The 22,258-nt window shown below is 35.6% G+C and overlaps 1 protein-coding gene across 5 annotated transcripts in view; it reads right to left on the bottom strand.

Moving 5' to 3' along the window:
* Positions 1–566: 566 nt before the first annotated feature.
* Positions 567–22,258, bottom strand: part of rabgef1 (RAB guanine nucleotide exchange factor (GEF) 1) — a 41,547-nt gene continuing 19,855 nt past the window's right edge. For 2 of the 5 annotated variants that reach the window (XM_069910581.1, XM_069910582.1), the window contains exons 4-9: positions 19,557–19,726; positions 17,710–17,797; positions 16,282–16,414; positions 14,265–14,356; positions 11,432–11,688; positions 567–4,644 (exon numbers count right to left, since the gene is read on the bottom strand). In XM_069910581.1, the coding sequence (XP_069766682.1) occupies positions 4,246–4,644; positions 11,432–11,688; positions 14,265–14,356; positions 16,282–16,414; positions 17,710–17,797; positions 19,557–19,726 (1,139 nt within the window). In that variant the 3' untranslated portion in view covers positions 567–4,245. The remainder of the gene's footprint in view (positions 4,645–11,431; positions 11,689–14,264; positions 14,357–16,281; positions 16,415–17,709; positions 17,798–19,556; positions 19,727–22,258) is intronic. The other 3 variants (XR_011348571.1, XM_069910583.1, XM_069910584.1) reach the window with 3 other exon arrangements.

Genomic DNA, 22,258 nt, shown 5'->3' with positions numbered 1-22,258 from the left:
TCTCTCTCTTTCATTTCCCAGTCTCATTTCCCTGAGCCTGACTTTCACAGAGCCAATCCCCACTCCTCCTATCAATTCTCACCTTTCCTTCCTCCTGTCCTCCTATTCTTATCCAGTTAACACCTTTTGTCTCTCTGTACTCCTCCCCTTGCTTTTTTTTTCTTCTCCACAGCCTTTTAATTCAGACATCTGTCTGCTTTTCACTCCTATCTTGAAGAAGGGCTCAAGCCCAGAATGTCAGTTGTAGATCTTTCTTTACCTTCTTAGGATACCGCAAGACCTGCTGGGTTCCTCTAGCATTTCTGTGTTTTTATTACAATCACTTATTGCTATTCAAGTCATAAAATATTTCATTTTAAGAAAGTACATTTGAATCCATCCTTATCTATCCTTTAAAATAGGTTACAAGTTATCTTCTATGGCTTAAATGATAGAATAATTTAAAGATAGTGATTATTTGAATTTGTGATATTTTTTTAAAAAAGGGTTTAGTTATCATTAAAGTTGCCAAATTCAAATCTTCAAAATGTTAATTTACAGTAAATGATATGCTTTACAAAGTCATGTACATTTCTCAAACACCATTTAATTTTTTTTCTGGAAATGCCATATTCTTTTGAACAGGATTCTAAAGATTACATTGTACCCAACATTTCCACATTGACACCAAAACAAAGTTATTCTACACTGAAAATCAAAGTGCAGTCTGAAGCATTTAAGCAATTGTAAATTATTTACAAACACTCAAAATGCATTGAGCATAAAATAATACAATTATTGCAAGATGTTAAAATAAATAGGCATGTTCAATATGACAATATTTCTAATCACCTCTAATCTTTTACAACTGAATAAAAATCAACCTACAAATATAAACTTCAATTGTACTGGTTGCCTGGTTTTAAGATTATTCGTTAATATACGGGGAACTCATATTTGCTTTTGAATTTACGCATTTTTTGGATGGCTAGGAATTGAACAACAAAGTCATTTTCACTTTTGAATATTACCTGTGTTGCCGAATTGTGGCCATTAATCTTAAAATCTGTCTGGAGTTTTATCTAATCTACTGTGATTTTCTCAGAACATTCAGGTTCCATTTGTTCTGTCCATTCTCTGTTCAATACTTTTTCACTGGAAGAAAATGCAAAATAATAGTTTTGTCATAACATTCACAGGTCAGCCAGCATATTCAAGTAATTTAAAATGTCGCTTAAAGAATAAGTGCAAGCAGTGGAATAAATCCCAACACTTTTATTGACATATGGCAGCTGATAAAGTGACAGTAATAATTTCAGATATTTCCAAATAGAGTTTTAGACCACCTTGAACATGTTACAGAGGCACTTCCCCATCATTTTTCTTACCCTTTTTAGTGGTACAAGCTTGTTTTTCACCCCTTTCCCATCAATACCCAATTCTGAATCTCAGGTCATTGTCTGAAAGTTTTGAGAGAGATTATGCTTCTATAAGTGAGGGTCCAAGTGTTCTATAACGCGAGTTTAAAAGATAATTTTTAAGAGGTCAAATACGAGATGTTAAGGAAATAGCCAAAGCAAAAAACTATTAATTCAATTCATATGGTGTAAAATAAAAGTTAAATTCATATTTTTTCATTGCTCTCTCCATATTTATATTGTCTGCGCATTATATACACTAAAATAAAAGAAATTCACAGGATGGTTAAATAATTTGGAAGCATTAAAAAAGTTAATGCAAGAACAGTCCATGTAATGATTTTGCCTTTTAGTATTTCTCATAGAATCCCATGCCAACAGCTCGCACAGACAGTCACTCAGTGAATTACCAAGAAATTCTTCTCCAATAAATGCCTGACATTCTGTTCTAAACCTATGACTGGATGTTTAGTTTAATGCCATTTAAAAAAAAAAGCTGCAAAACTAATTTATCACCTTTTTCCCATTCAGCAGATAGAGATTCAGACACAGCCCCTCACTTCAAGTTGGATGACCTTATATAGTCCTCTACTTTCATGTCTCTAAAGGGCTCAAAATAAATCATTTAAGCAATTACAGAAATACTCAAAGTTATTGAGCTGCCAAAAAGGTGCAGTTAAGTTGCATGATTCTAAAAAAAATGTTCTGGTCTTGAAAAAGACCAGTTTAATTCATCTTAATGCTTAGGCAGCAACAATGTCAAGTTTAATGCAATTCCATGCTTAGTTTACTGAATTATCAACAAGCATGCAAAATATTAGGAACATATCTGACCAAATTAAAATTTACTTCAAGTTGTAAGACAATAAAATTAGAGCTCGTGGCTGTTAATTCTAAACTATGTTAACATTTACACAATCTTTTGATGATAGATGGCTTTCACAGCAGTTCTTATATCCTGCAACATATACAAACAAATAAGAATTTTTTAAATCAATTTATCAGGAAGAATGGACTTATTTCATCAAATTATTCTGCGCATTCTGGCATAACAAACAACATGGACGATTTAGGGTGATTTCATACAATGGTCCTGAAGCTTCTGTTTACAAGGATTTGCAAAAAGTTCCAATTCAAATGTATTCACTTCCTACAAAAAGTTTGTACAGATACACTGGTGTTCCTGGAGAGAAAAATAGACACGGTTGCTTTGGTTTTTGACACAGTGTAATCTGTATTCTCAGCACAGCAGACTTAAAAAGTCAGGAAGAATTTTAAATAACATTTATAGAGAATCTGTACATGAAAGTTGGATGGAGTGTTGTAAACTTATCAACGCCACAAATTCAAGGGTACAAATCTCTCATACTTCAAAGGTGGTTACTTTGTATGTGTGACAATGGGCCCATTGCAGCAAAAATGGATTCAGATACTCAAACATGCACACATCTCAACAGTTTAAAAATTACTCATTTTGCCTTCTTATTACAGAATACTGAAGTCAATTTTCAAGTTCTACCCGATAATTTACTGAAACCAACTTAACACAGACTGGAAAAGAAAATAGAAAGACACTCATAAATAATCCCTTTCATAACCTCAGGATGCTTGAATTTTGGAAACTATTAGAGGAATCACCTCACTTAATGCATATCTGGTTTACGAGCTGCTTAGTAGTGAAGCACATCGGAGAAATCATTCTCAAGTTGAAAAGTTAATTGTGGAGTCATAGAACCAAAGTGATGGAATAGCTCATTAGCTGCCTATATATTTTACTTTTTAAATACAACATGTCCTAAATAGTTCAGTACTGTTGCCATTGATGCATAGATAGAGTGTGCGTTCTTGTTCTACTGTTGATCTAGGGACACACAAGAATCTGGATAATTCAAATCGGTAATCAAAATAATGAAAAGGTTATACAATTTATTGAATGTAGCAACTCAAAGTAGAAAAGCAGGACATGTTCAATATTATAATGATAAAATGTCCGTGAATATCAATCTGCCACATTCAGGTTAAATTACTGCAGGTGGCCCGTTTGCCATTCTACCAGATGTATCAAGCCAATCAACAGGAGCACATCGGAATAATGTCTCACTAAGTTTTAAAACTGAGAAAGTAAAAAGAGGGTCAACCAATGTGACGATTCCTTTTTAATTAACATTGGAGGACAAAAAACAAAAAGCTGAAAAGTTTTATATTTCTGTTGATTACTCCTTTAGAGTTTTAATGGACACTCTCGGGAACCTGGACAGCCAAATTATCATTCTGTACTGCAACAAATTTTTTAATGCATCTATGTTCACAATAGGCTAACCAAAGAAATAGTAATAATGCTACTGATCTTTAATATAACTATCAATTTATAAAATAGGAGAGCACCAAAAACACTAGTGAAAATCTCCTCTGCATTATTAAACAGAATTTCTCTTATTTAGATATTTTAAACTAGAATCCCTGAATATAATTATTTTCAATCATGGCATTAAGAAAGTAATGTTGCAGAGATACAGCATGTATCATTTTCTAGTTTTAAAAGATGGAACAAACTAAATACTCCAGCAACTGTAAATGTGGAATAACAACATATTACGCTGAAAGTACTCAGCCAGTCAGGTATGAGTTACAAATTCCACAGGTGCTGTCTGACAGAATGCAATTTTCAGCATTTTCCATTCATATTTTACCTCAAAAGCACTGATTATAACTTATCTAATATTAAAAAAAATTCATAGCTCAGGCATTGACATTGAAAGTCACATTTACCCAAGTTACAAATTCTCAGCAGATACAAATGAACAAACCCAAGCATGATGTTTGCTCACAGTGAACAGTTTTAATTCTTTCAGCCAACGAACATTTGTGGTTGGATTGGGGGTGGCAGCTTGTCATTTTCTACATTGTCTGAATCGATTGCCACCACTGGCTGGCCCCGAGGTTTGATGTCAAGTGGATATTTCTCAATAACGTCTTCAACCTCTTTGGTCACACCTTCGCTCCAATCAATTAAGTCTTTTTCAAGCTGCTTAGCAGCTGACAGGATTCTTTGCTGCCTCTCACTCAGCTGTGAAATAAGATTCAAGTTTTTGTACATTTGCTTCATTCCTGAGCATGCATCAGGAGACCAGTCGTCAGAGTCCTGTTTCTTTGGTGATGCTTGACCAGACATGTAACGATCAAAATCTTCTTGTGTTAAATTCAAAGACTGAGCATCCAACTTCTCAATGAAGGCAACGGCACAACACTAGAATCAAAGAGGGCAGTTCAAAAATATTAATTCATGAAAATTTTAACTAATTTCAAAACTTCTTAACCTATTATTTTAGCAGGTAATGATGCTCATTCTCACACAAAGAAATACCACATAAAACTCAGAAAAAAAAAAATCATATTTTATTCTTTCAACAATCAAGGCTGAGTCGAAAGGTTCGACAATGCATCACCCCAACTGTCATTAAAAATCATTTAAAATGTAGTATGGGTACTAATAGATCTGTAAATAGTCATCCATTTAGGATGTGCAAAATTACAAAATTTCATTGCTAAATTAACAGTTCCATCAACATTATTACACAGTTAAGTTTAACATGCAGAAAGAAATAATTTATCAATTACATGTTCAAATGACTAAAGATGCACTTTATGCAAGTTGAAAAAGTCAAAGAACTGCTCAAACCTGAAGAAATAAATTTTTAGCGAGTAGGTCTTAAATTCTAAGCAGAGTGTGCCTGTGAAGAGATTTTTTAGCTACTTTACACAAAGGTACCGGGAAAGTTTTAACAAGAATAACCTAAAGATGCTCCATAAAGGGAAAAGAGACAATTCTACAGGCATGTAAAGGCCAAAATCCAGCATAAAACTCTGCAGCCTCTATAAATATTGAATGGAAAAGACGTTGATAACTATGACATGGTCAAGAACATCAACAGTCATCATGCTGAATGGAAAAGAAAGTCTATTAAGCAGAAAAGGAGAAGGTAAAAACAACTCTCTGATAGGACTTGTACACAGACCTTCTCATGTTGTATGAAAATGATTTAGATGATGAAATTGATGGCTTTGTGGCCAGGTTTGCGGATGGCAAGAAGACAAGTGGAGGGGGGTAGTGCTGAGGAAGTAGGAAATCTGCAGATGAGCTTCGACAGGTTGGGAGAACGGGCAAAGAAGTGGCAGATGAAAGTGTATAGCCATGCACTTTGGTAGAAGTAGTAAAGAAGTTGACTCATTTCTAAATGGTGAAAGAATTCAGAAAGCGGAGGTCCAAACAAACTTGGGAGTCCGAGCACAGGATTCCTTTTTAAAATTTTTTTAAAATTTTTCACACTGTGAACCATATCAATCAAAATACATACAAACATTTCCCTCTGAAATATACATTTTCTCCCCTTTTTTCCCCTACCTTCCCTTCCCCCTCCCACCCCCCTCCAAACCCATTAAACGTTCAACATATACAATACAATAAAACCATTAAACAATGTCATCACACAATGAAAATAAACAAGAAAATTGTGTCATCTACTTTTACACACTGGATCAAGTCATTTTGTCTGCTTCTCATTCTATCATTTTAGGGGGTGGAGGTCCGCGGTAGGCCCTCTCTATTATGTTCCATGTACGATTCCCAAATTTGTTCAAATAATGTGACATTATTTTTTAAATTAAATGTTATTTTTTCCAATGGGATACATTTATTCATTTCCATGTACCATTGCTGTATTCTCATGCTCTCTTCTGATTTCCAAGTTGACATTATACATTTTTTTGCTACAGCTAAGGCTATCATAATAAATCTTTTTTGCGCTTCATCCAGTTTGAGGCCCAATTCTTTACTTCATATATTACTTAGAAGAAAAATCTCTGGATTTTTTGGTATGTTGCTTTATGTGATTTTATTTAATACCTGATTTAGATCTTTCCAAAACTTTTTCACTTTCTCACATGCCCGAATTGCATGTACTGTTATTCCCTTTACCTTCTTACAGCAAAAACATCTATCTGATAATGTTGGATCCCTTTTTTTAAACTTTTGGGGTGTGATATATAACCTGTGTAACCAATTATACTGTATCATATGTAACCTTGTGTTTATTATATTCTTCATAGTTCCAGAGCATAATTTTTCTCATGTTTCATTTTTTTATCTTTGTTTAAATCTTTTTCCCACTTTTGTCTGGGTTTATAGCTTACTTCATAATTTCTTTCTCTTGCAGCTTGATGTACATGTTCGTTATAAATCTTTTTATTATCATTGTGTCTGTAATCACATATTCAAAGCTGCTTCCTTCTAGTAATCTCAGTCTGTTTCCCAATTTATCCTTTAAGTAGGCTTTCAGTTGATGGTATGCAAACATTGTACCATGAGTTATTCCATATTTGTACTTCATTTGTTCAAATGTTAATAAATTATTTCCCAAAAAACAATTTTCTATTCTTTTAATTTCTTTTCTCTCCCAATTCTCTAAAGGAAAGGTTATCTATTGTAAAAGGGATTAGCTGATTTTGCATCAATAATAATTTTGGTAGTTGGTAATTTGTTTTTTTCCTTTCTGAGTGAATCTTCTTCCATATATTGAGTAAATGATGCAGTGCTGGTGAGCTTTTATATTGCACCAGTTTTTCATCCCACTTATAAAGTATATGTTCCGATACCTTCTCCCCTATTTTATCCAGCTCTATCTTAGTCCAATCTGGTTTTTCCCTTTTCTGATAAAAATCTGATAAATACCTTAATTGTGCAGCTCTATAATAATTTTTAAAGTTTGGTAACTGCAAACCACCTTGGTTGTACCTCTCTGTTAATTTATCTAACGCTATCCTCAGTTTCCCCCCTTTCCATAAAAATTTCCTTATTATTCTCTTTAGTTCATTAAAGAATTTCTCTGTTAAGGGAATTGGTAATGATTGAAATAAGTATGTATCCTTGGGAAGACATTAATTTTAATGCAATTTACCCTCCCTATCAACGTTAGCGGTAATTCTTTCCAATGTTCTAAGTCTTCCTGCAATTCCTTAATTAGTGGCTGATAATTTAATTTGTACAGGTGCCTTAAGTTATTATCTAACCTAATACCTAGGTATCAGATTGCTTGTGTTTGCCATTTAAATGTGATTCTTTTTTAAATTCTGTATAATCCGCATTACTCATTGGCATCGCTTCACTTTTATTTGCGTTGATCTTGTACCCTGATATTTCTCCATATTCCTTCAATTTCTTATGCAGTTCTTTTATTGATATTTCTGGTTCTGTTAAGTATACTATGATGTCATCTGCAAATAAACTGATTTTATACTCCTTCTCCTTTATTTTTATCCCTTTTATTTTATTTTCTGTTCTTATCAGTTCTGCCAATGGTACTATTGCTAAAGCGAACAGTGAGGGAGATAGTGGACATCCCTGCCTAGTTGACCTACTTAATTTAAATTGGTTCGATACATATCCATTTACTGTCACCTTCGCCAATGGTCCTTTATATAATGCTTTAATACAATTAATATATTTCTCTGGTAGATTGAACCTCTGTAATACTTTGAATAAATAATTCCATTCTACCCTGTCAAAGGCTTTTTCTGCATCTAAAGCAACAGCCACTGTTGGCATCTTATTTCCTTGAACTGCATGGATTAAATTAATAAATTTACAGACATTATCCACTGATCGTCTTTTCTTAATAAATCCAGTTTGATCTGGTTTACTATTTTTGGTACACAGTCGGCCAATCTGTTTGCTAATAATTTTGCTATTATCTTATAATCTGAATTAAGTAGAGATAATGGTCGATATGAGGCTGGGGTTAGTGGATCCTTCCCGGTCTTTGGAATTACTGTAATTATTGCTGTCTGGCAAGTTTTGTGTTTCTTCTATCTGGTTCATTACTTCCAGGAGAGGAGGAAGTAATAACTTTTTAAATGTTTTATAGAATTCTATTGGGAACCCATCCTCTCCAGGCGTTTTATTGTTCGGCAGCTTTTTTAATATATCCTGTATTTCCTCTATTTCAAATGGCTTTATCATCTTGTTTTGCTCCTCTTCTTGCAATTTCGGCAGTTCAATTTTAGCTAAAAACTCTTCTACTTTATAATCTTTCCCCTCATTCTCAGTTTGGTATAATTGTTCATAAAATTCCTTAAAGTTCTCATTAATCTCTATTGGATTATATGTAATTTGTTTGTCCTTTTTCTTTGATGCCAATACAATTCTTTTAGCTGGTTCTGTTTTAAGTTGCCAGGCTAATATTTTGTGTGTTTTTTCTCCTAGCTCATGATACTTTTGCTTTATTTTCATTATGTTCTTCTCCACATTACGTTTGTAATGTTTCGTATTTTATTTTTTTGTCCACCAATTCTCTTCTTTTTGTTATATTGTCCCTTGTTGCTAGTTCTTTTTCTGTACTTACTATCTCCCTTTCCAACTGTTCTATTTCCCGATTGTAGTCCTTTTTCATCTTAGTTACATAACTTATTGGAGTGGTGCCATGAAAGACCTCAACAATGAAGACGGTGTTTACATCCAGTACCACACGGATGGCAGTCTCTTCAATCTGAGGCACCTGCAAGCTCACACCAAGACACAAGAGCAACTTGTCCATGAACTACTCTTTGCAGACGATGCCGCTTTAGTTGCCCATTCAGAGCTAGCTCTCCAGCGCATGACGTCCTGTTTTGCGGAAACTGCCAAAATGTTTGGCCTGGAAATCAGCCTGAAGAAAACTGAGGTCCTCCATCAGCCAGCTCCCCACCATGACCACCAGCCCCTCCACATCTCCATCGGGCACACAGAACTCAAAACGGTCAACCAGTTTACTTACCTCGGCTGCACCATTTCATCTGATGCAAGGATCAACAATGAGATAGACAACAGACTCGCCAAGGCAAATAGCACCTTTGTAAGACTACACAAAAGAGTCTGGAAAAACAACCACCTGAAGAAACACACAAAGATCAGCGTGTACAGAGCCATTGTCATACCCACGCTCCTGTTCAGCTCCGAATCATGGGTCTTCTACCAGCATCAACTACGGCTCCTAGAACGCTTCCATCAGCGCTGTCTCCGCTCCATCCTCAACATTCAATGGAATGACTTCATCACCAACATTGAAGTACTCGAGCTGGCAGAGTCCGCAAGCATCGAATCCATGCTGCTGAAGACCCAACTGCGCTGGGTGGTTCACGTCTCCAGAATGGAGGACCATCACCTTCCCAAGATCGTGTTCTATGGCGAGCTCTCCACTGGCCACCGAGACAGAGGTGCACCAAAGAAGAGGTACAAGGACTGCTTAAAGAAAGCTCTTGGTGCCTGCCACATTGACCACCGCCAGTGGGCTGATATCGCCTCCAACCGTGCATCTTGGTGCCTCACAGTTTGGCAGACAGCAACTTCCTTTGAAGAAGACCGCAGAGCCCACCTCACTGACAAAAGACAAAGGAGGAAAAATCCAACACCCAACCCCAACCAACCAATTTTCCCTTGCAACCGCTGCAACCGTGCCTGCCTGTCCCGCATCGGACTTGTCAGTCACCAACGAGCCTGCAGCAGACGTGGACCATAAATCTTCATCCACGATGCCAAGCCAAAGAACATAACTTATTATCTGCCCTCTAATGAAGGCTTTCATTGCATCCCATAATATAAATTTGTCTTTCACTGATTACATATTTATTTCAAAGTACATTTTAATTTGGCGTTCAATAATTTCTCTAGATTCCTGTCTTTTAAGTAGCATGGAGTTTAATCTCCATCTATGTTTTCTTGGTGGAATGTCCTCCAGTTCTATTGCTAATAACAGGGGTGAGTGATCAGATAGCAATCTAGCTTTATATTCCGTTTTCCTAACTCTCCCTTGAATATGGGCCGGCAACAAAAACATATCAATCCTTGAGCATGTTTTATGCCTACTCGAATAATATGAGTATTCCTTCTCCCTTGGGTGCTGCCTCCTCCATATATCCATAAGTTTCATTTCCTGCATTGATTTAACCATAAAGTTGGCCACTTTATTCTTTTTATTAGTCTTTTGTCCAGTTTTATCCAACATTGGATCCAAATTAAGGTTAAAATCCCCTCCTATCAATATATTCCCTGCGTATCTACAACCTTCAAAAAATATCTTGCATAAACTTTTGATCCTCTTCATGAGGTGCATATATATTGATCAAATTCCAGAATTCTGAATATATCTGACACTTTATCATTACATATCTCCCTGCTGGGTCTATTATTTCCTCCTCTATTTTGATTGGTACATTTTTATTTATTAATATAGCTACACCTCTGGCTTTTGAATTATATGATGCTGCCCTACCCAGTCTCTCCTTGATTTATTATGTTCCACTTCAGTTAGATGTGTTTCCTGCACAAATGCTATGTCTATTTTTTTCTTTTTTCAAGAAATTTAATAGCCTTTTTCGTTTAATTTGATTAGCACAGGATTCGTTAAAGGCTACCTTGCAGGTTGTGTCAGTAGTAAAGAAGGCAAATGCAATGTTGACATTCATCTTGAGAGGACTAGAATATAATAGCAAAGATGTAATACTGAGGCTTTACAAGGGATTAGTCAGATCATGTTTAGAGTGTTATGCAATTTTGTACCTCATGTCTAGGGAAGAATGTGCTGACATTGGAGAGGTTCCAGAGGAGATTTATGAGAATGATCCTGGGGATGAGAGGGTTAATGTATGAGGAGTATTTGATGCTGGCCTGGACTCACTGGAGCTTAAAAGGATGAAGGGAACCCTCTGAAACATACTGAATATTGAAAGGGCCAGATAAGAGTGAACATGGAGATTGACAGATACTCCAAGTTCTACATTTTCCTCATCAGCCACTTTAAGACTCAAAGAACAGGTGTGGAAGTCATGTTAGACCCCAAGAGGACACCCAAGAAGATGATGACTGATAGAAATAATTGAAATTATTAAATTCAAACTCTGATGCATCATCGATAGAATTTCTTTCACATTTCCTTAACTTAACCAAATAATGTCCTTTTGCCGCCGGCTGGTTTAAGAGTACTCTAAATTTGATCAATACTTACTAAATTTGTGAAATAATATCCATCTTCACCAGTCATCAGCCTGCTTGGATTGCAGAATCGAGTAATATACTGGATGTTTGACTGTAACCGAGGAGGATTAGCCTTTAAGACTATATAGATAAGTGTGGGTAGGAAGTCGTCTGCAGAAGCAGGTTCGTTCTTTGTGATCTTTATGGCATTGAAAATATGTTTGCTGCATTTAGTGATGCATGTCAACTTCTCACGCGGAACGCGCTTTGAATCCATTTCTATTACAGCTGTATGAAAATTCAGAAAATGACATATTTACAAAATGTTGCTTTTATGCCTTAAAATAGCAATATAATGTGTACATGATCAAAATTTTGGTGAAGTCAAATCTTACACAACAACTTGATTATGCCATTAACAATGAAACCACAGCACTCACTGACTTCCACGAAAACTACTAAAAACCCACATTCCCGGTGCTGTGGATTTGCCTTCTGATGGTAAAGGTGTCAAGCATCAACTTTAACAGATTTCTCATATCAAGCTAATCAGCCACACATTGAAAAGCAGGAAATTTAAAAAAAATCAACTTTTAACTAAACATTTTTTTTAAACCGCAGAGAGCTAAAGAGAAAAACAAAATTATATTTAAGACAAATAAAATATAAAACAAATTTTATTCTTAAAAGTACAGAATTTTGTAATAATTATCTGTAAGAGAGCAATTTAAATATACAAAATGGGAATAATAACCAGATGGGAAAAGCAGCAAGGGTGTATTGGTGTCAGGTTATTTTTTTTCCACAGTGGAACAATTTGGAGATGCACAAACATTACATGAATTAATTAATTTTGTAAGATTACTTCAAAATATCACATGGTGAAAGAGCAAAATTCCACTGAAAGAACTATTCCAATGTTTGTTTTCTTATGTTTCTACACAGACCCAAAAGTTTGTTAAATAGGCATGAATAAATGCTCGACCATCTCCCAGTTATTCTTATTGCAAACTCAAGGCAAACTCCTCCAACTTTTGAGTTTTTTTTTTCAATTTAATAAAACATTATTAAGATTCTTCTATTTCTGAGATGTATATTAAATAAATAGTTTCAACTATTTTCAGGAACTGGTGACATGGTTAGTCTTCCAAATTGCCTTTTTTGGTGGGTTTACATTTTCAATGTGTGAAAGTATTAATTATTCTATACCCATCAGTATGCTTACAGCAAGCAATAAAGCCTCTCTTCTGCAGAAGAGAACGAAGATCCATTGAGTGATGATATCCATAGATGGTAACAGCTCAAAACAGGTGGAAAAAGATCCCAATTAATGGACAAGGCCAGAGCCCGTGCAGGGATTCATTCTGTGCACATATTCCCTCTGCAATTTACAATGATTGTCCAACAGAAAATTGTTTTTAGTTTAACTGAGCTCCAGTTCACTCACAGGGTGATGAACCGGTGGAATTTTATACCATTAGGTTGCAAAGCACTTAAAAAATGCACCCTCATGTTATCGCCGTTTGGGTAACGGAAGTTCTGCCTTCGAGAATTCACAAATTATTACCATGACATGGCCAATGGAATGATTCAGAACATTACAGCATTGGTATTTAAATGTATGCTGGATTCTATGTATGCTACTGGCAATAAGGATTGACAATCTTTTCGTTGGTGTTACACAAAACGCAAATGAAAGTTACTGTCTGAAATCAAGTTAAACCCTAATCATTTTGCAAGTAACATTAATTTCATTTCCAAGACTGCTTTAAACCTACAAGTTGATCCATTTTCTACGACAATTTTACTTTCATTGAATTATGGTTTCATCTTACATTAGGTCGATCAATTAATAGCATGCATTCATAGAGATTTCCTTCCAACAGAGTTGCATGAACCATTATAAAAATAACTCTCCCTGGCAGCGCTCAGTCGGAGGCCACTAAAGATGAGTTTTGGAAACTGACAAGGCAATCTCTTCAATTGATAGATACATTGTGCAGCATTTTAATCAAACAACACGACATGCTTAATTAAAACAACAGTATTTTTTTGCCTACAATACAATCAGAATTTACACCAAAAAGCTGCAGAAACACAGTAAGTCATGCAGCCTTCTTTTTGTCGCAAAGATAAAGATACATAACCAATGTTTTGGGCCTGATCCCTTCATCAAAGTATGAGCAAAATGCAGCCAGGTATTTGTATTAAATGGTGGGGGGGAGGAGCACATGAATTCCTACAGATCACACACCCATTGGGCATTGTCGAGAGAAAATCTTCCTATAGGATAGCATCTCCACATGAGATTCAAACAGGGGAAGAGGAAGGGGGGGGGGGGCGGTTAGGAGAAGGAGTTTGCATTATGAAAAATCAAGATTTTACAGTTTTTTAAAATTAAAGTAAATTCTCTATAACATAGGAACACTCCAGATAGATTTCTAGAAAGAGATGGCATCAAGGAGTATGGGGAGAAAGCTGGAATATGGTTTTGAAATAGAAGATCAGCCATGATTGTATTGAATGGACAAGCAAAATTATGAAGATCTACTGGGACCAATGCCTGAAGAGGGCGCACAAAATCAGCGAACCGGTGCGGACTCGAAAGGCCAACATGGCCTATTTCCGCTCCGTAAATGGTTATATGGTTAAAAGGTCCAAATGGCCAATTAGTGCAACTTTTCTTATCTAACATTGGGTACTATTGTAATTTTGTCATAAATTTAAATACTGGCATTTTATTTTGAAAAGCAAGTTCAAATAATCTTTAAAATGTCAGAAAAAATAAATCAGTAAAAAATAAATACTGTATGTTCTATTTATTTACGGACATTACTCACAAAAAAAGAATTTATAATACTAACCAGTAATTGCTTTTACAACTAATTCGTAAACTTCATGGATTTCCTCATTTACTGGAACACACAGCATTTCAAGTGTCACCCAATGCAAGGCCCTAAAGTGGAAAAGAGTTGTTAGCCGAGAACCTTACAGTTGCTTGGGCAGATATTTAAATTTTGAAATTACCACTTCATCATTTTCCTAAAGTTAGTCATGACTGACTACCTACTTTACTCTAATTGGCCATTACTTCAAGATTGCGGTCGTTACAAACTATTCCAAAGTTGGCAAATATTTTGAAATATTTAAAAATATTGCTGCAATTATAATCTAAGTAATTGTAAAGACTTCTTATGTAGTCAAATTGTCTAAAAAAATTAGTGATTCAAAAAACTAAAAGAAAACTTGTTTTCCACTGTAAAATTATTGGGGGGGGGGGGGGGCACATTATGCAAAGTCTTGAATAGAACTGAAAAAAAAATCACTGAAATATAAATACAGCAAATAAATAATTTCAAAGTAATGGTCAACGTTAAACCAAAATTCTACATGCTGAAACAAAACATTGACCATTGCTCTTACTTGATGTTACTGAGTTCCTTCAGCAGGCTGTGTTTGGCTTCCACCAAGGTTAGTTAGTCTCCCACCCTATTCACAGCTAGCAATATCTTTTAGACTAGGGGAGGAAACAGCAGCATCTGGAAAAGCAGGTGAATTGCATACCGGAGATCAGAACCAAACCCAACTGGCTGGAGTAATGAGGCAGTAGCATGACCTGCTGTAGCATTGTGCCACTCATACTGCCTGATCTGGCAAATATTTCTAGCATTTTCTGATTTTATGAATATTTTAGAGCTTTCCCCAAATTCTAATATTCAAAACAAGAGCTTGCTAAATTATTTTATATTTAAATTCAGACATATAGCACAGAAACAGACCCTTCCAGCCCATGAGACATGCCACTCAAATGCCCCAATTAATGTACAACCACTGTACATTTTGAACAGTGAGAGGAAACCAGAGTGACCAGAAGAAACCCACATACACAGGGTGAATGTACAAACTCCTTACAGACAGCACCAGATTCAGTCCCAGGTCATTGGCACTGTAGTAGAAGTGTGTTCACTACTATGCCAAATGTGCCACCCTATCATTTATACCCAAGATGATGATCAGGTATATTAATTGATATTAATAATTATTCAGCAGGGGAATTATTGAGTGGAAGTTATTAGACAGAATAAGACTACTCCTCTTTCTAAGTTATACAGTATTAACATTCTGGATTCAGAAACTAGGTGCTTTCTGGTTGATATGAAATTAGACAACAGATAGGCCAGAAAGTTAAAATGAAAGAAAAATATCTTTTGGAGGAATGAACAACGGGAGCAGGCAGTATAGAGAAGAATCACAACGTTGATTCCTAATGTACAAAATTTTATGTAATTGAATGCAAATGTTAAAGATATTCTGTTACAAAGATAGTTTTGAAATTGTGGGGCCTCAATGAATCAAAGTCATTTTGTGAGTGTGAAAAACTGTACCTGGATCACAGTAGATAAGACCTAGACAGATGGCCCCTGATTTCTGGGCAACAAATGTTCTGCCCAAATATGAGTCTGGCATGAGAAGGGTGGATGGAAGAGGTGATTTTAATTAAGATCTATAACATAGTGAATTCAATATTTAAATGGTACTATGGGAGTAAATATGGTGGGGGGGGGGACACAAGTTGAGAGTAGTAAAAGGTAACTTTAGGACACATCTGCACTTTAAAATTGATTATGATTAACATTTGAAATGTATTACTGAGCAGAGATTTGGAGCCAAAATTCCAAATTAATTGTTTTCATGTTTAAATGCATCAATATTGGAAAAGTATTGTTATTTGAATTAATTAATTCATGCAGGCAAATTGCTTCATACACAATTATTTGCAATGTTAGGAACAGGCCTGTAATTAACATAACCTAATTTTCTTTCAAGAATCTAATGTCCAGCTTCACTTGAAAAAAAATTCCAACCAAGGGAAATTCTCACCGAATTCTCTTCTGAACTGCAAGATCTTTCTTCTCATCATCAGTAGTCTCTGGACAAAACACAGTTTTGTATAGTCGTGTCATAATATAGTTTTCAATCTGGTCCATGATCTTTTCTATGCCTTCAGAAGAACCTAAAATAATAATCGTTCATTTTAAAAGAACATCTCAAGAGCAATTATCTTTTTAATCACCAGAAAATATGGAGGCAAATGGAACTATTAGAAAGATGGATTACCGTATTTAAAAATCAAATATTTTGCAAATAAATAGTATGCTGTGATTTTGATGCAGGTATTGACAATCTAACTGTTGTACTGAAATGATTATTTTGCTTCTTTAGGCCGAACACGCAAGAAAGAACACAACGCTGAACCTTTCTCCTTAAATATCAAACATCTCACTAACATGAAATCATTAGTAAGCATTACTTATTTTCAAATGTTAGCAGAGAGAATTAAAGAATACAATTTGATCTGCCAAAGGGGAAGAATGAAAAAGAAAGTGAGAATATCTTGGACAAAGATCTCAAATACATGTTGATTTTGTTTTTCAAATATTGAAATAATCATACTTTTTTCAGTACAAATTGAAAAATTTCCTTGTTAAATATTCCACCTCAGATACACACCCACAAATAAAACGTACTTTGTGTCTCTCACTGAAGTAATTCCAATTCATAAGGCAACACAAATAATCCGCATTAACCAAAGAATCCAAGCGATGATGGATAGATAACAAACAGCTACAACCTTGTTTGGTGCTGCATACACTCCTTTCCAGAAAAAGATAAAGACTAGAAATAAGACCACTGAATATTATTTACCCCTTACATAGGAAAACAAAAAGAAAACATTTAGTCCTGACTTTAGACATAAAGCTGACTGGCCTATAGCAACTTGCCTTTTGCCTACTTCCTTTATACAGTGACGTGACATTTACTGTCTTCCAATCCGCCAGAGAACTGTGGTAAGTTGCTACAAACACCTCTACTATAATTTCTATTATTTCTTTGAGTCCCCTGGGATGCACTTCATCAGGACCATGGGACTTGTTACCTTTAGATCCACTAGCTTGCTCGCCTCTTCAGTAATACAGTAGTGATTTTATCAACACTCAACCTGCCACTATTAGCTCAGAGTGCATTTCTACACAAACAATGACATCTCTTTCACTTTCACAACAGAAGCTTACTTGAAATGTAAACTACTCAAACCACAAAATGTTTACAAATAATTAAGCAACCCAATCAACTGGTGCAAGGATTGGGTTGAGTCAGAAAAGGTGAAATTACAACCATTGAGATCTGAAATTTAAAAGTAATTAGAAAGCATGAAGGACTGAAATAAAATAGAATTCTGTTACTGGGTACTCTGTTCAATTTAATGTGAGTGGCTTCATTCAAGAAAGTGCTTCCTAAGAAAGGTACCTTTAAAACTGGAGTGAGTCTGTAGTCGGTCAACCATGCTTTGATAGAAATCTTGGACACACTCTGACTGCTCTTCAAGACTCAATTCCTGAGAAAATGTTTAACAAATTCAGTTAAATATCTGCAGCAAGTGAAAATCTGATTTCTGATTTTGTTGCAAAAACAGAAATAGGATTTTAGAAAAGGTTTGCATTTCCAGAGTGTGGTAACTGTAATGGTGCAATCATAAAACATTACACAGTGACAAGGAAGCAGTTAAAATGTAGAAAAGAGAACTTGGGCTTAGAGTCAAAAGCACATTCAAGGATCATTTCCAAAATGTTGGGAGCCAGATAGTGTGAAATCTAAGTAGCTGGATGTGGAGTAAAGAAGACAAAGTCCAAGAGTGATTTTATTTTGGCCACAAGCAGAACTGTATGAAGAGATAGTGTTACATAGGGATTTGCAATTGGGAAGTCTACAAATTAGATAGTTAAACCTCTATCCTTTGTATTGAATAAATTGAATAGAATTAATTAAGATACACAAACCAAATCTTTAAGTGTTGAGGAAGATCATTTTTAATTACTTGAATACACAAGTGTAATGTTGGCAGAATAATGTGCAAATGCTTATTATTAAAGGTGGTACAAAGAGTAAGAAATTGGATGAAATAAAAAGGGAAAAATAATCAGGGTTATTCTGGTCTGTTGAGCCCATGGCTTGCAACTCCTTTTACAAAATGTCACCTCTTGATTGAACATATTGGATATTTACATGAATATCCAACATCTTAATCCTTAAAGTGTTTCAAACTTACTGTCTCAATAACAAGTGACCAGCTTTTATCCCCCTTTTATTTAACCCAATCCCTATTTGCATGATGCCTACTGCTGACATTCATTTTTGAGCATAAATCAGACTTAACATAAATGGCTAAGTCATGTCCACATGGACGCTGTTGTCAAAGTCAAAGTTCAATTTTTGAATGAGATTTACCAATTGAAAAACTTTAATCTTGAGAAGAAACTATAGTTTTTTTTTGTAACTACAGCAGAGATTGAAATGTGGCCAGATTCTGATCAAACAAATTGGTTAGCAAGGTTGAAATAAGAGGAGATAAGACAATTTAATAAAAACACAAAGGAGTAGAAGAAATGCATTTTTTGCAGAGTCCATAGGAGACATAATTTCCAAGATTTGCTACAGAAGCCAGGAAAAAACTTCTTTATACAGATTTACAAAACTTTGCTAGAGGATGAAAGTAAATTCCAAGGATAATAGTTAAGAAAAAAAACATTGAAGTGGTTAAATAGGTGAAAAGAACAGATAAATGAGGTTAGAATTAATTTAGTTGTGTGGACATAAATAGCCATGGACAGGCTGAGCTACATTATATTTTAATTTTAATTTTAAATTTAGACATACAGCCCTCCAGCTGACAAACCTGTACCGCCCAATTACACTCAATTAACGTACAAACCCCTTACATTCTGAAATACAGCTGAAAGCACCCGGAAGAAACCCACGCAGACATAGGGAGAATGTACAAACTCCTTGCAGACACGGCAGATTCGAAGCCAGGTCACTGGTGCTGTAATAGCATTGTGGTAATTGCTACACTGACCATGCCGCCACGATAAAAAATTTTTTGTACACTCTGAGTAACAGATTTAAAAATGTTTCCTTTGTAATTCTTATGAAACATTAATGTTACTGGCCTTTTCTAATAAAAAGTTACAAATATTTTAAAAATGCCAACAGCTTAGTTTTATTTTAGCTTTCAATGTATAAAGTGTCAAGATTAGAAAAACAGTAGTTTTGATCCTCAGCAGGGTATAACTGTAACAAACTTTTTTGAATCTTACCTTTTTATGCTGCATGGTTTCAATAAATCCCCTACATTGTTTCAGTATATCTTGACCAGGCCTGCGAAAGCTCTTGAGAAAATCAATGAAGTCCTTAGAAACTCTTTCTGTTTCCAGGCTGGCCTGCCTATTTATGGATGGACTTGAAGCTTTGACTTCCTGGCTGTCCGCTATGTGATAAAATTATATAAATAAAAAAATCCAGCCAAAAAAGGCATGTCTAACAACTTTATGATACACAGCATTCATTTTAGAAGGCACAATGTAATCTTTTAGCACCTCGAGTTTTGGTATAAACAGATGTACTACATCTGAAAAATATTTCATACTGAGAAATCCATTCCTTTTAAACATAAGAATCGATTCTATTTTAACTTTACACTTGAGTACTTTATTTTAGATTACTGTTTCCTTCACAATCATTGGAAAAAGACATTTGAAACTGAACCATGGGCATAACAAACAAACCACTGAGCAGCTCTCAAAAAGAAACCATTTTCTCCAACAATTGGCAACAACAAAGTGTTGCCAACTAATCCAATGCCATTACGAAAACAAGAAAGGAAAGCAAAAGACATGGCCGTGGATCTCGCTGCCTCTGGTGCCCCCATAACCTCCATATCCACATAGCCCATCTTTCAGTGGTGAACCCAAGCTTGAGGTATCCATATCACACCTCCTCAACGCATGGTTCTGAATCCTCAAAGCACAAGGAAGCCATCAATGCCTACTTGCCACCTTCACGAATCCTCGACCCGAATCCAGGGTTCCAGAAGCCAGCCTGCTGACACCAGCAACACTAAAAATGCACCACCAGAAATCATAGGCTTTGATTGAATTTATGCTGATACCTGAAATCAAAGAAAACACATACGCACAGCTTGTACACACAAATCTCATCTCTTGCTCATGTGACCATGCAACCTTTCCTCCTGCCTCCCATATTAATTCATATTCTTGAAGGTTCTATCACCTGAAATACAACTTCCTTTAAATCTGGCATTGTGGTCCTTCTCTTCAAAAATTCAACAATCTGCTCCTTCCCCATTTTATTCTTTAAGTGTGCTATAATATAGCACACTAAAGAACAAGGATAGGCCTTTTGGCCCAAGATGCCTGTGCTATCCATGATGCAAATTTAAACTAATCCCATCTGTTTGCACATAGTCTAATCCTCCATCCTGTGCCTGTTCATATATCTGTCTAAATACCTTTTGAAAGTTTTTTATCCCTTTCCACAACCCTCACCCCACCCCCACAAAAAATATATTTCAGACACCTATCACTCCCTGTTTAAAAAAAATTGCTCACAAATATTCTTTAAACTTTTCCCCTCTCACTTTAAAGCTATGCCCTCTAGAATTTGATATTTCTACATTGGGGAAAAAAAAGATTATCTCCCCAATCTATGCCTTTCATTATTTTATTAACTTCTGTCAGGTCATTCTTCAGACTCCAATGCTTCAGAGAAAACAGTCAGCGATTGTCCAAATCCTCCTTTTAGCTAATGCTCTCTAATCCAGGGAACATGCTAGATAACTACTTCTGCACCCTCTCAAAAGCCTTCACATCCTTCCTGTAATGCTACACCCAAAACAAACACAATAATTCCAAGTATGGCCTAACCAAAGTTTTGTATAATTGCAACTCAACTTGTCAACCTTGTCTCAAACTAATGAAGGCATGTTGTAAGCCTTCTTTACCACCCTATCTACTGGAGTTTCCTCTTTCAGTGAGCTATGGCCTTGTCTCACAAGATCCTTTTATACATCAAAGTTCATAAGTGTCCTGCCATTTACGATACACCGTCATTTTATATCTGACCTTCTAATTTCCATCACCAATTTCCACCTCTGTAACATTCCAACTCTACCCCAAATTCATGAACTGTTCAATGCCTCCTCACAGCTGCTTACTGTTAATCTTGATTATTCCAAGACAATTTTGTCTGCCCTCCTTCAGTAAATGAGGTCATCCATAACCAAGCTGCCAGAATCCCAACTCATCCAACTCTCCTGTACGTAGAAGTACAGTGATTCCTGTTAAACAACACTTTAATGTTAAAGATTTTATCCTTGTTTTAAAATTCTGAATGGCTTACCTTTATTCCAGAAATTTCCACAATCTCTACAACCCTCATATTTTACTCTTTCAAATCAGCCCCTTGAATATAATTTTTTCACAGATCTGTCCTTGGGATTTGTGCTAGCAACAACCAAACCCCTAAATGCTGGAATCTGGTTTAAAATGACAAATTAATACCAATGTAAAGTAGTATACAGAGAAGCGGCCTTTTTATTGATTGTATTCATCCACTACTATCATCAACTAATTTCTTTTCAATTGTGCAATTGAAAAATACAATGCAGTATTGGTAAACAAAATTATAATAATTGCAACAGTTCTAAAGCCTTATGACAAATATGGTACCCCATATGCATGCAACTATATGAATAAAGCTTAACTAATTGGCCTTCTAACAGAGGCCCTGATAGCTCAGTGGTTAGAGGACTGGCCCTGTAAATCAGGGGTCATGGGTTCATTCCAGAATTCTGCAGGCTCTTTTAAAGACTTCTTGGCAAACTGTAATGTGGTCATCCTTTCTTTGGCAAACTAGTGGTTTTCATCTTCCAGTGCAGCCTCTGTATTTCTTTTCATGAAGTCTTCTGTGGACAGTAGCTATTGAGATATTCACACCTGCC

The sequence above is a fragment of the Narcine bancroftii genome, chromosome 14 (genome assembly GCF_036971445.1).
Source record: "Narcine bancroftii isolate sNarBan1 chromosome 14, sNarBan1.hap1, whole genome shotgun sequence".
Lineage (NCBI taxonomy): Eukaryota > Metazoa > Chordata > Chondrichthyes > Torpediniformes > Narcinidae > Narcine > Narcine bancroftii.
This window is presented reverse-complemented; position numbering and strand designations above follow the sequence as displayed.